The following is a 14,494-nucleotide window of genomic DNA, read 5'->3' as shown; positions in this document are numbered from 1 at the left end:
ATGATCTTCGACTGGATTTTGGATAAGTAGTTTCATTAATAGTATCATATGACCCCGGAAATTATGCTTTTTAGCCTATTAACAACTTCCGACGCAGGCAAGTCGGTTTCACCTGTTTGTATTTACAAGTGGAGATAGAAAGATTCAGCACGCATACAAGAAAAAAAAAGATGAAACACATAATCTCCTACCGGTACAATAATACCGATACGAGAGGTAATCGCCTAGGGAGTTTGGTGAAAAGCGATGTCACATGATCATGCCATTAGTTTGTTTTAAAAGAGAGACTGTGCAGTACAAAAATCCCACAAATAAGAATATCTGTTGCCATGAGTTTGTTCAAAAAGAGATGCAGAGCCTTTGTAGCTAGAATGTGCTATGTGCAGAGATTGAATGATGGAATGGGTGGGGGTGATACAGCATCACTTTGTTGACATAATGACGTAATACATGTCGAGTTTATGAATAGAAAAGATAACATGTCGAGTTTATGAATAGAAATTAGGGCATTTCGTTTTATGAACAGAAATCAGGACATTTCAACAGAAGAAAAATGGACAAAATAAACATTATGAAAACCTGAATACTTTTCCTACATAAAACCAATGTTGCGGTTTAACAGTATTGAATGATAGCCTTGTTGAAGATTTTTGTTTGTATAGTGGATTAACTGCATTCCCTTCACACAATTTTGAAATAATAATAGCCAATGTGGTCAAAACTAGTTAAAATGAGTGAATCAGGGATCCCTCCTCCCTAGAAAATGAGTAGTACTAAATGAGTGAATGAGGGGTTATGTGAGCAAAATTATCGAGTGAGAAAATTTATACAGTTTAAACCGAAAATTGATTTTGTTAGTCTTTATTTTTGCAATAATAATTAAATCATATTATATGTGAACAGCAAGAAGAAATTGAATCATAATTGAACCGTGCCACGAGAAAATCAACATAGTGGCTTTGCGACCAGCATGGATCCAGACCAGCCTGCGCATCCGCGCAGTCTGATCAGGATCCATGCTGTTCGCTTTCAATGCCCACTGCAATTATAGAAACCATCAGCGAACAGCATGGATCCTGACCAGACGGCGCGGATGCGCAGGCTGGTCTGGATCCATGCTGGTCGCAAAGCCACTATGTTGGTTTTCTCATGGCGCGGCTCATATATATATTATACACAACACATTCCTATGGTAAGGCATATCTGGCATATTATATCTAGAATTATTGCACCAAATGTAATCAAAATAAGTTTTCTTCTGCAACAGTCTTGTTCACCTTGACAGTCCCTGAATGCGTAGTCTTTAATACTTGGATACAATAACACTCCTCCTGAAATAATGAAAGGTGCATTTTGATTTTATGGTCTAGTTTTCACTAAAATAGACTCAAGCCGCTACGTGATGAATAAGTACAAAGTCACCCATTGAAATGTTGGGAAACGAGTCAAACCTGGTTCCGTGAGGCACTTCTTTACGGTTGAAACGATGTATAGAACGGTTCATTTAAGAACTGCGTTTCTAACATCATTAGATCGAGCCATACATGGTTTCTACGCTAGAACGCTGATGCCCCATGTTAACTGCAAAATACTAAATGCAAAATATATTTGCCAAGTGTTTAATGTCAAATATTTACTGCTAAACGGTTATTATCATATAATAAGTGCTAATTGCGAAAAACAGTAAATGCCAAATGCTTAATACTTTGTGTTTATTTAAATATGCATCTTTAAATAGACATTGGCTTTCATTTAAAATCTTTGTTAAAAACTTCTCAACATTTTAGACTTGAACTTTTCGCTCCTATGTTCCGATGACCGTCAGAACAAGTTATATATCTTTCCAAATGATAAAACGTTACATTTATTAGTTTAAGACATACAGATCATTAACTCGTAAATTTAAGGAATTTTACTATTGGCATTTGTCATAATGACATTAAAGATTAGCTTTTTGACATTTAGCATTTAGTATGAAGTGTTTGGTATGTATAGCGTTTTGTATGTAGCATTAAGCATTATGTATTCTTCAATTAGCATTAAGTACATGTAATTGGCATTTGGCATTATATTTTTGTCATTTAGTATTTTGCAGTTTGAATGGCGCAACGGCCTTCCATAGGCTTCATATCATATCATGCCGTTTACATGAAATAAAGAAGGAATTGTATTAGTACCATGTAACTTACTTAGGGAGAAGTTTTTTTTTCTTTTGCAAAGAATTATTTAAATATAACAAATAACAGCTCTAAAATTTTTATGAGATAGAATTTGAGAATTAGCATATGACATTAAGAATTTTGCACTCAGTAAAATTTTGCAAATAGTAGAACATTCTTAGCATGTGCTTCTGTCATTTAGCATTGAATAGTTTACATTTTACATTGAAACGGTCATGCGGTTATATTGGATATTTAGCACATGCGCAGTTTAATCTAGGGAAGTACGTAAAATATTTGAAATAACAATCAAAGTGAAAAACTGTACGATACCTGAAGGACATAGATGATAGACTGATATGTATTTGTTGAAAAACAGACATTAACTATGATTTACAAAGAGAATGGTCTGATTTTTGTCTTTGGAGAGAAGAAGTTACGTTTGGATTGAAAAGAACAACACTTAAGACAGGTTATACGGTATGACGTCGGGAAAAAATATGTTGATATAAGTACCAACCTGCAATTAACAGTCCAAGCAATATCAACCATATGAAGAAAAGCAAAGTCCGAAAAGAAGTGGAAATCTTGCCTATCCGTTTTCTATATATGTTTATTCCAATATATATGATACAGTAACAGATGGATACTCCACCCGAGGTAATGGTACAGATTGGCACAATTTCGTCCACATTGCATGCTTTTCTGAGAATTATCCCTGTAAAAATAAGCACAAGATATGCATAATAAAGTAACATATGGATATCCCTACAGATTGACACGATTCCTTCTACATCAGATGTTTTTCTGAGAACTATCCTTGTCAAAGTAATTACAAGATACACATGATTAAGTTGCATGTAGATACTCCTCCATAGGTTATAGTGAGGCTGACACCATTCTTCTACATGAACTGCTTTTTGAGAACTATCCCCGTAAAGGTAATAACAAGATATACATGATAAAGTTATATATATATATACTCCTCCAGAGGGGTCATGGTACAGGCTGACTTCGCTGAATTTGAATCACTTGCCTATATTTCAGTGATCATGTGTCGAAGTCATCCAGCTTTCTTGCGGAAGGTCGTTGGTTCAAACCCTGGAGACTTTCTCTAGCATTAAAGCTGCAAACTCGCCATATCTTTTAAACTAATTATACCAGTGTGTCTTAAAATCCAGCAAAACAAAAGCACGTTTAGATAACAAAAGTAGAGCCTAAAACTTGATGGTATAATCAAGTATTTCAAAATCCTATTACGGAATCTGTAAATAACTATTTGTAATAGTCCCATAAAAGAGCCCCCATTCAGATTTAAATGCTCACAAAAATACTGAACTATTTTCTTCCTTTTGTACAGAGATTTGTATTTGCGTAGAATGTTTTGAATATACCGCTAAAATAAAGGTACAGGCTTGTGCCTGAAATATTTTCCGGAGGGACATAATGGGTCCTTATTCCACCATCAACATCTGGAAAATCGCCATATCATATACAATTGTGTCAGTGTGACTTCATGACGTTAACCCCCTCCTCCCGTGATCCCGCTTCTCCGCTCCCACGCCCCCACCCCCCTCCCCACACACACATATGTATAATTTAAGTATTTTAATGTCAATGTTACAACAAGGTCGGTAGCCTAGTGGTAGAGCGTCCGCTTCGAGTGCGGGAGGTCGTGGGTTCGATCCCCGGCCGCGTCATACCAAAGACAAAAAAAAATGGTACTAGTAGCTTCCTCGCTTGGCGCTCAGCATTAAGAGGATAGTGCTAGGACTGGTCAGCCCGGTGTCAGTATAATGTGACTGGGTGGATAATCATGTCACGTGTCTACGGCGTGATATTCCAGTGAGGCAGCGCTATTAAGTTGGGCATTGTGCTCACTTCTACTTGTAGTATTTGTAACATTATACTTGTATACACCGTCGTTTATATGACTGAAAAATTGTTGAAAAGACGTTCAACACAACAAGGTATGTGATTACAAGTCGCGATAATTATGACCTATAGTATATCTGTGTGACTCTAAAAGCATTAACTGGAGACAGAGAAACAATTAAAAAATATCACATTAACATTTACACATCATCATATGGATTGTGCCACCACATATTCCAACATATCACCGAACAACATATATGTATTGATCACATTATAATATACATTCATTGAATGACTTGCCAGTCAATATTCAATTTATAGCCAGAGTAAAAAAAATTAGTTCAAACTATAGACCGACCGCAGCACAAACTAGGATTCATGAAATTTTTCATATATAATAATTACATTTGTACTCGTATAAATATAATCATTGTGTAGAACATTAAAAAAACATACCAAGAATGATTTCTGTAACTCCTATTCCGAACAGTATGAAGAGCACAACTGAAAATACACATACAATACACATACAATACACACAAAATTACTACCGAGTAAAAGTTTTAAGATTATTAGACCTATCATGTGTCGGTGCGACGTAAAATCCAAATAAATAAATAAATAAATAAATAAATAAATAAATAAACATTTAGGAGACACAATAACAGTATGTACTACTGGGGTATAATTAAGTTTCGTGGGCACAAATTTCGTAGTTTTGGCCAAGAGAGAAATTTCGTATGTATATGAATTTATGAATTCCGTTAATTCAATATAAACAAATGGAAATTATACTTATTCGTTAGAATTTAATTCCGTTGGTTAACACAACCACGATATCCGCGAAAATTAGTCCAACAGGGATATTAATGATTTCACAATAATTTATGTGAAACAATATTAATTATTGACGACACCCCATTCCGCATGGTAGCAATCGTTCCTATGGCGCGAGTAAAAAAAAAACAGTTTCCCATTAAGTGCTTAAGTCCTGAAGAAAGTGAAACTGGTCTGTTTTGACGCGGTCAGTGAGTAAACCAACGAACTCCCTCTCTCCAAGCAGATCTTCTGCCATAAGAGCAGATTCATTATATCTAACTATTCTCTATAGTTTTCATGCTATTTGAAAGTAGTTACTGGCAGTCAATACCTGTTGAAGCAAGTGAGTTTTACTTTGTCATATATCTATTTACCAGAATTAACTTTCTGCGTGCAAGCAAATATTTGCGCATATATGTCACTTTTTTTTCAATCTTACCTTTCAGAAGAAAGCCACATATGTCAAACTGCTTCCTACCGCGATTTCTGAAAAAAAAAAAATCAAATTCTCCTAATTTTATATCGAAAACATCTAATTTTTTCTGTTATTGTCTGACATGAAATGTTAACTTTGCAACCGATGGTGTAACATCCAAACTGCTCATTGTATAAAGAAACTGCATACGAAAGTCGGCTTAGCTAAATTGCGTTAAAAAATATTTGCATAACGTAAGATTCAAATAATCAGTTTTTCTTTGCTTTGTAGAACATATCTCCCCTAAACTTTACCCCGCTGAAATCTGAAATCTGCTTGACATCATGTCAGAATTTATCGTGCCCATACCACACCAGCACAAATTTGGCTCTCTCATTTTTTTTTTGGCTGATTTACAGTGTGTTTCAGTGATATGTTCATATTTTCCTTGCATCAAACATAACCCTCCACTTTTCTAATGGTTTTCATTTAGTAACGAGGAGGATCTTCAAGAAATTGTAGATTTTAAACAGATCCTGGTATGTACTTGAAGTTTGTTAATTTTATGTAGAATAAAGAAGCGTGCGTTCTGCCTTGAAACCACATATGGTTTTCTTGAACTCGCAATAAAACATATGTATTTTAGTAGGTACGACTTAAATCAACTAAACCTGTACATACGATTTCTCCGCGTTTTCCATACTTTCTGTTTCTGTAGTGGATGAGCGCGTATCCTCGTCTAAAACGTCCAGATCTGTTCTTCTAGATATGAAAAAAAAAAACATTCGATTACGCCATACATTTCTTTCAATATAGATAGCACTTATGTCTGTTTTATGACCTACGGTAATTTCAAGTCGCGTTGTTTTTTTAGAAGTTTTGAGATCTAATGATACTTTGATATTACAAATTTACTTACGCTTTTTGTCTGAAAGCTCCCTTTTGATTTTGAATCTCCTCTGACTGGGTCCTCCTCAGTATAAATTCTCCGTGAGTAAAACTAGGCACTGTTTCTTCTGATCGTGCTCTTCCTACCAATATCTTATTTCTTTCATTTGTGTCTGTCACTTTATCATAAGTATACATGGTGTTAATGTCTGGAACAGGTCGCATTTCAGTATCCTCAATGCCATAGGCCATATGACGATTAAATTTCTCATCTGGGACACTTTGTTCTTCAATATCTTCGGTATCATAACTCATATGACGATATGATTTGTCTTCATATCTTTGAAACTGGTTTAGGTGCTCTAACGTATTTTTAGTAGCTGGATCAATAGAATAAGTTTGTACTCTGTTGTTTCTTTTTAAGTGTACTTGTTCATCGCTAGACAGTCTTCTTGTGACATTTATATAATCTCCTTTTGTTTCATCCCGGATATCGCCAACCTCTTCACGCTTTCTTTCTAACATATTTTCATAGTCATTTATTACCGAGTTGTTTGTTTTATGATCCAACTCATTAATTGCTGTGTCATTGTCATCCAAATCCAATTTATCTTCACTGCCATAGAGAGATGCTGTAGATGTAGAATTTGTTCTACTATGGTATTCATTCAGGTAATCGAAACCGCCAAGTACATCTTTGACGGTAGGCATGTCTTCTAGCATATCATTCACGGGTTTATCTGTCACACGTTTCCCCACTTTCTCATTGTAATCATTTATTGCCTCTTCCTTTCCGACAGACGTAATGCTAACATCACTGCCACACAGTGATACATTAGAAGAATTGGACTGGCTATGATATTCATCTAAATAATCGAAATCACCAAGTGCTTCACTGACATCATTATCACTGCATCTGTCTTTTACAGAAGCCGCAACAACAGCTACAGTGTCATCGTAAAGATTACCATCATTATCATCATCGTGTTTTATTTCATTTGTGTCCGAGTTTAAAGTATAGTTGTTTTCAGTACCACTGCCGTTTTCATCAAAAGGTTTATTTACATCACAATGCTCCGGGTTCCTGAACTGTTCCTTTGGAGTATTTTCATGTTCGTTGTCGTCATACGCTGCATTATCCAAAGAAACTGATTTTCTGAGAGTCCAGTTATCATCGCTTACAACTGAAATGGTACTTGTGACTTCATAATCGTCTAAAAAGTAACCCGTAGCGCCATAAAACCCACCATGATGTCTATCGTAGTCAGCAGTTGGATTTGATGTTTTACTTTTGTCTACTGGTGTTGCAGAAATGTCTTTACTCTCAGTGGGTTCAATTTCTTCCTTTTCAATACTTTTATCATTTGTAGAATTCTTTCCCGCCTTTCCTCCATATTCACCAGGAGTAATATCATTTTCATAGCCATCATTTATTTTGAATTTCTTGTTCACGTTGTCAGTACCTTGACCAATGACATCGTCAGTTTCGAGAGAATCTGACGATAGGAAAGCTGATCTTCTGTGTGGACCTTCTTCCTGAAAGTAAAACGATTACTGGTATTGTTGAAACGGACATGATTGAACTCCATTCCCAGGACTTGTCATTATCGATCCTCTTACAGAGCTAGCTTGAGAGCAAAGTCAACACACTTGCTTCTAACTAACCAAATCGCATTATATATGTCGATCACGGAGCTTTATATTAGGATATTATCATGAATGTAAGTTAACGCAGATGTTTGATTTTCTTTTTCATTGCTCATTTTGATTTAATTGCGATTTCGAAATATTATACCAGTTGCATATTTCGTCACATTAGATCATCCAGAAGACATAGTCTATCATATCACAAATTATGCGTAAATTTAACAGCGCATGTCAAGTAGAAAGAAACGAAAGAATGTGTAAACTTTGTAAAAGGCTAACAGTGATAGAAAATTAGTATCACATTCTTCTGAAATATCCCTTATACTCAAATATCCGCAAAAATATCTAAAACATATATATCATACGTGGCCTGCTTTGAATAAATTTAATAATTTTGTGATGTCAAAAATACGAAACATGTATTAAACCTGTCAAAATAATATACCTTTCAAATCAACTACTCAAAGAACTGGATTAAAATCATTAGTTATTCCATAATTTTATGCATAAGATTTGTTACTAGAATAATGAATTTACTAAATAGTTTCTCTCTATAAAAACTAAAAATAATAGTAAAAAAATATCTTTTTTCCTCCAAGAACCGGTAGTGCTTATGTATCATGTATTTTCACTAAATATTGGTATGCAAAAATAATTTTGTTGTAACATTGCGTAAATGCTGAATAAATGTTGTTGTTTTTTTATTATTATTATTGTTGTTGTTGTATGATGAAATAAACATAAAGATATTTCTCCGAATTAAGATTAATTCTGCTTCCCAGTTTAAGTAAATAATGAGATATTTATTCTTATAACAATAAGGTGAGTGACTTGAAGTTTACCTGTAAATATACATTGATATTCACAGAATGCGGGACTAAATATTCAGTCCACAGGAACACCGAGGCCAAGATGGAAAACTATTTTATCATTTAAGTTTGGACCCTTGTGATGTGACTTTCAGAAGAATATTGATCCCTTTATTTATTTTATTTCAAAATATTTATTTGTTTTCTTGGTTCTCATTCAGCGCCGAAGAATGGCGTCTGTTTAGCTTTTAATCCGAGTCGCTCTTTTGGACATTAGCTAAGACACAGACTGGCACCTCGCTGGAACCACCGACCGACCACTGCAATCATATTGCAACCAATGCTTCAGAGTGAAATGAAATCAATACATAAACAATTTAACCGGTATTGTTGGATATATCATTTAATACTTCTTACCTTCAAAACACTTGCAATGCTTTTATTGTTATCAAAAGCGTGCATCACGTTGCGGACTTTGTCTCTTGTGTGCACCTTCCTTTGAGTTAAATTCCGTCTTGACACAATATCAAACGATCTATCAGGCAGCGATTCAATATCCTGTGTGATATCTTTTATTTCACGTAGCAACTTCCGTAACAGTTCCCTGTCTTCAGGTGTAATAATCCCATGATTAAAGAATTTATTTGATACCATGTCAGTTATTTGAACTCTCATTGCATTGAATTCCTCGAGATCTGCAGTCCGAATATTTTCATCTGATCGTCGCTTACTATACTTTCTCCCGTCCATCGCAAAGTTAATGTATCATACGATAAAATACGACTTAAAACCATCACGTAAATAAACATAAGTAACACTGTTATTCGAAACAAAAATTGGTCATATTACGTCTTAAATTCATAACTTCCTTTTGTTTGGTGTAAATATCTTATAAAAACGAAGTAAAAAAAACTAGGATTCCTTTACGGTAGACAGACGATGATATTTGTGTAATAATATATGATGTTCCTTTATTCATGTTGTAAAACGGTCGTTAACACAAATTTCAGGCCCTATCAAATACCACATTTTCATTTGAATAAATTATATGGATATACTGTATCTTCATATGAAACCAGCCACTTCGCCTGTACTATCATTTTTATCACCGTTTTTCAGGGTTGGTTTAAACGTCACGATATAAAGATCTTTATTACATGCTTTTAGTCAATTATTGAAACGTTACAGTGAAATATATCTGATAATTTCACAGCAAACATCTCATGCAAATTTTTCACTTGTTGCTTAAATAAAAAGAAAATAATATTTGTTTCATCTGTAAAATCAAAATATTTTTTAATTCGTGAACACCTGGCCTCATGTACACAAAACATTTTCAGTCTCAGCTGAGTTTGATAATCATAAATATAAGTTTTATTTTTTTCAGTTCTATCTAAACTACATGCTTAAGATCAATGACTATTGTCAACAGACTATTCATTATTGATGGTCAGTCTCAAATGGAATTTAGTCTTGAAGGTCTAGTAAAATTTGCTATTAAAACTTCAGACTCAAAACCGAATGAAACTGAAAATATTTTGTGAAGACTGGTCCAGATCATGTATTTTCACTCGTGACAAATACTGCATCTGATATTCAATATTCACCCGGGGGGATCGGCGTCAACATTAAATCGACCCTATTGGATGTACGCACGTATTTAATCTGGCTACCGACTAGATAATCTTTTTTTATTTTAGAAAAAAAAATCAGTAAAACATTCTGACTCAATCAGTCTTGGCTCTGGAGAAGATAAGGGACATAAATATACAAAATTTGAATAGCCTCAGGAGTTATCTCCTTTGAACAAAACATACGGTCTGAACACAGACTAGCACGTATTGAGTGTACTATATACTGACTAAAGGTTATGGTTAGGTTTAATTGTGTACATTCAATGAATGCGTACACTCAATGCGGGAGATTTAATGCCGACCACTCCCCAGTGAACCATATCCTACTTTGAAACATAAAAAGGTGGCAGGGGAGTGCAAATTTGCGAATTCCACATTGACGTGTGAGTACCAGTGTTGAAATACTCCTTTTTGTTTATTGTTCTTTGAAACTACTATGGACCATTGCAGATACTATAGACTACATAAAGATGCCTCTCCGGTCCTATGCACCTGTCGCTTTCCATGCCAGATGTAGTGAAAATCTGCCACAGCACCCAAATTTTATAGACCAAAAATAGCCTAACCGGGCCTCACTTTGAACTCTGCCATTCATCCATTTCTATTTTTAAATCCAATTTCGTAGCATATATGTATAGTACGAACATAGATGCATATCCAGGTGGTGTGGAATGTGTCTGCCAACCACCACTTTATTTCCCTAATTTTCACTTGAAAAAATGTGGATGGATGACAGCCGCACGTCTGGCCGACTTATTGTTCTGATATTTATGTTTTAGCCTCAACCGGAAGTACGGAGCTAGGAATTTTAAAACACCCGTCATGTAGAATCATTAACCGTTTCACATTCCCCAGATATATTAAAGAATTAATAATGATAAATAACCAGTAAGATAGATATGCCTTTATATCTTCCCTGTCCTGTTTATACAGAGAATCGACAGGGGCCAAACTACGAAACCGCTCCCCTGCCACCTAAAAATATCAAACCGACATGCCATTCGTTTCTTGTAACAAGTACCTGCCGAATAAGAAATAAAAGTTAAATGACCGTTTTTTTGTTTTTTGTTTTTGTTTTTCTTTTCTTAAATAGTTTTTATTCAAAAACGGCACAAAGTCAAAAACAAACACACAGTTTTTCCATTCATTGAACCTAACAGTATATACCCAATAGTTACAGGGTTTCAGAAATCTGCAAATTTACTGGTAGCCCTGTTTATAACGTTACCAGCCATTTGATAATGAATCATTAATATGCAGAAGAGATATTAAGGAAAACAATGGCAGAAAAAAATAGCATATTTGGATACGTGAGTTTCTAAACATTGCCAGTATCATTTCCAGAATTAGAGATACCAGAGGAATGGAGATAAGCAGTTCCTTATACGAGACACTTCTCCCGACGAGAGAGAGAGATTTTTTTAAAATTTTCCACGGATAAGACAATGAGGCAGTTTGGAAGAAGTTAAATTTAGGTGACGGAACATTTCATGTGGCGTCTCAGCATTTTTACCAACTGTACACATTCATGGTGTTGTTAATGGCTAACGGTTTCCTTTTGTACATGTATACTGTTTGTTAAGCAGAAAGCATAGGGGTACCTTACGCTCATTATTTACTAAGAGTCCAAACTAGAGCAACCACATATTGAACTAGAAGATGCGTTTTGTACATATTGAACTAAAAGATGCGTTTGTAGCATGTTTTTTCCAAAGCACAGTAGTAATAGGCAAGAAGTCAATCGGGGACAGGAGCGAAAATCAAAGAGACACTATTGTTGGCTTAGTGACTGAAATGCTATGTTATCTGCTCAGCATGTCCAACTATCCTATTGAGTTTTAATGTTCTGGGTCAAGCAGATTTCAAGTTATAGATTGAAAACAGTTTTCCACGTTCTGGCCCCTTGTGACACTGACCTTTAATCGAGTGACCCCAGAATCAATACGCCTCATCTACTATGTATGTCCAATCACTCTACATAGAAATTCTGGATCAAGGGGTTCTCAAGTTATTTAACAGAAACGGTTTTCCATGTTCAGGCTTCTATGACCTTGACCTTTGAAGAAGTGATTCCAAAAACGATGCAGGTCATCTACTCTGTACATGTAAGTCCTATCACCCCAAGAAATTTGAAGGTTCTTGGTCAAATGGTTATCAAGTTATTGATCGGAAACTTCTTATGCCCCCGAAGGGAGGCATATAGTTTTTGAACCGTCTGCCTGTCGGTCTGTCAGTCTGTCGGTCTGTCCGCAATTTTCGTGTCCGGTCCATATCTTTGTCATCGATAGATGGATTTTCAAATAACTTGGCATGAATGTGTACCACAGTAAGACGACGTGTCGCGCGCAAGACCCAAGTCCGTAGCTCAAAGATCAAGGTCACACTTAGACGTTAAAGGTCATTTTTTTTATGATAGTGCATTGATGGGCGTGTCCGGTCCATATCTTTCTCATTCGTGCATGGATTTTAAAATTATTGGGCATGAATGTGTACCATAGTAAGACGACGTGTCGCGCGCAAGACCCAGGTCCATAGCTCAAAAGTCAAGGTCACACTTAGACTTTAAAGGTCATATTTCATGATAGTGCATTGATGGGCGTGTCCGGTCCATATCTTTGTCATTCATGCATGGATTTTAAAATTATTGAGCATGAATGTGTACCACAGTAAGACGACGTGTCGCGCGCAAGACCCAGGTCCGTAGCTCAAAAGTCAAGGTCACACTTAGACTTTAAAGGTCATATTTCATGATAGTGCATTGATGGGCGTGCCCGGTCCATATCTTTGTCATTCATGCATGGATTTTAAAATTATTGAGCATGAATTTGTACCACAGTAAGACCACGTGTCGCGCGCAAGACCCAGGTCCGTAGCTCAAAAGTCAAGGTCACACTTAGACGTTAAAGGTCATATTTCATGATAGTGCAATGATGGGCATGTCCGGTCCATATCTTTGTCATTCATGCATGGATTTTAAAATAACTACGCATGAATGTGTGGCACAGTAAGACGACGTGTCGCGCGCAAGACCCAGGTCCGTAGGTCAAAGGTCCTAAACTCTAACATCGGCCATAACTATTCATTCAAAGTGCCATCGGGGGCATGTGTCATCCTATGGAGACAGCTCTTGTTTTCCATGATATGGCTCCTGTTACCTTTGATCAAGTGACTCCGAAATCAATACAGGTCATCAACTCTGCATGACCAGTCATCCTATGAAGTTTCAACATTCTGAGTCAAATGGTTCTCGATTTATTGACCGGAAACGGTTTTACATGTTCAGTCCCCTGTGACATTGACCATTAATGTAGTGACCCAAAATCAATAAGGGCCATTGGCTCTGCATGTCAAATCATCATATGAAGTTTCAATGTACCGGGTAAAGCGGTTCTCAAGTTATTGCTCGGAGACGGGTTTCCATGTTCAAGCTCCTGTGACCTTGACCTTTGATGGAGTGACCCCAAAATCAATAGGGGTCATCTACTTGGCATGTCCAATCATCCTATGAAGTTTCAACATCTGGGTCAAGTGGTTCTCAAATTACTGATCAGAAACCTTTTTCCATGTAGAGGCCCCTGTGACCTTGACCTGTGATGGAGTGACCTCAAAATCTATAGGGGTCATCTATGTTGCTTGTCCAATCATCCTATGAAGTTTCAGCATTCTGGGTCTAGTGTTTCTCAAGTTGTTTATCGGAGACCGTCTCCATGTTCAGGCCCCTGTAACCATGACCTTTGATGGAGTGACACCAAAATCAATAGATAGAGATCATCTACTCGGCATGTCCAATCATCCTATGAAGCTTCAACCTTCTGGGTCAAGTGATCTCAAGTTATTGATCGGAAACCGTTTTCCATGTTCAGGCTCCCGTGATCTTGACCTTTGATAACCATTAGGGGTCGTCTTTTGCATAAAGCCTGTCGTCCTATGAAGTTTCAAGGTTTTTGGTCTAACCGTTCTCCAGTTATTGATCGGATATTTAGTGTGACGGATTCTTGCCCCTGTGACATTAACCTTTGATGGAGTGACCCCAAAAACAACAGGACTCGCCTACGTCATAAGCCACTTCCTATGAAGAATGAAGGTTTTAGGTCAAATGGCTCTCCAGTTATTGATCGGAAACGAAGTGAGACGGGCGGGCGGGCAAAAACAATATGTCCCCCACTACAAGGGAGACATGAGCAGGTGTTGAGGTCTAGAAGTCGCTGCAAAAATATTTTTGGCGTGTTTCTTTTTTTTTTCAGA

The 14,494-nt window shown here is 36.4% G+C and overlaps 1 protein-coding gene across 3 annotated transcripts; it reads right to left on the bottom strand.

The window, feature by feature from the left end:
* Positions 1 to 584: 584 nt before the first annotated feature.
* On the bottom strand, positions 585 to 9,594 carry LOC123537052 (uncharacterized). 3 transcript variants are annotated; one of them, XM_045320600.2, is made up of 7 exons: positions 9,033 to 9,583; positions 6,191 to 7,695; positions 5,953 to 6,033; positions 5,296 to 5,342; positions 4,494 to 4,541; positions 2,680 to 2,877; positions 585 to 1,331 (listed from the first exon to the last, which is right to left on the bottom strand). In XM_045320600.2, the coding sequence occupies exons 1-7, from the start codon at positions 9,363 to 9,365 to the stop codon at positions 1,171 to 1,173; spliced, it is 2,373 nt and encodes a 790-aa protein (XP_045176535.2). In that variant the 5' UTR covers positions 9,366 to 9,583; the 3' UTR covers positions 585 to 1,170. The 3 variants fall into 3 exon arrangements, 2 of the variants coding, with proteins under 2 accessions (XP_045176535.2, XP_045176542.2); XM_045320607.2 differs by lacking the exon at positions 5,953 to 6,033 and having other exon boundaries at positions 9,033 to 9,586; XR_008371713.1 differs by lacking the exon at positions 585 to 1,331 and having other exon boundaries at positions 2,789 to 2,877; positions 5,943 to 6,033; positions 9,033 to 9,594.
* Between the last annotated feature and the right edge of the window lie 4,900 nt (positions 9,595 to 14,494).

The sequence above is a fragment of the Mercenaria mercenaria genome, chromosome 1 (assembly GCF_021730395.1).
Source record: "Mercenaria mercenaria strain notata chromosome 1, MADL_Memer_1, whole genome shotgun sequence".
NCBI lineage: Eukaryota > Metazoa > Mollusca > Bivalvia > Venerida > Veneridae > Mercenaria > Mercenaria mercenaria.
Note: the sequence above shows the minus strand (reverse complement) of the source record. Positions and strands in the feature narration are given on the sequence as shown.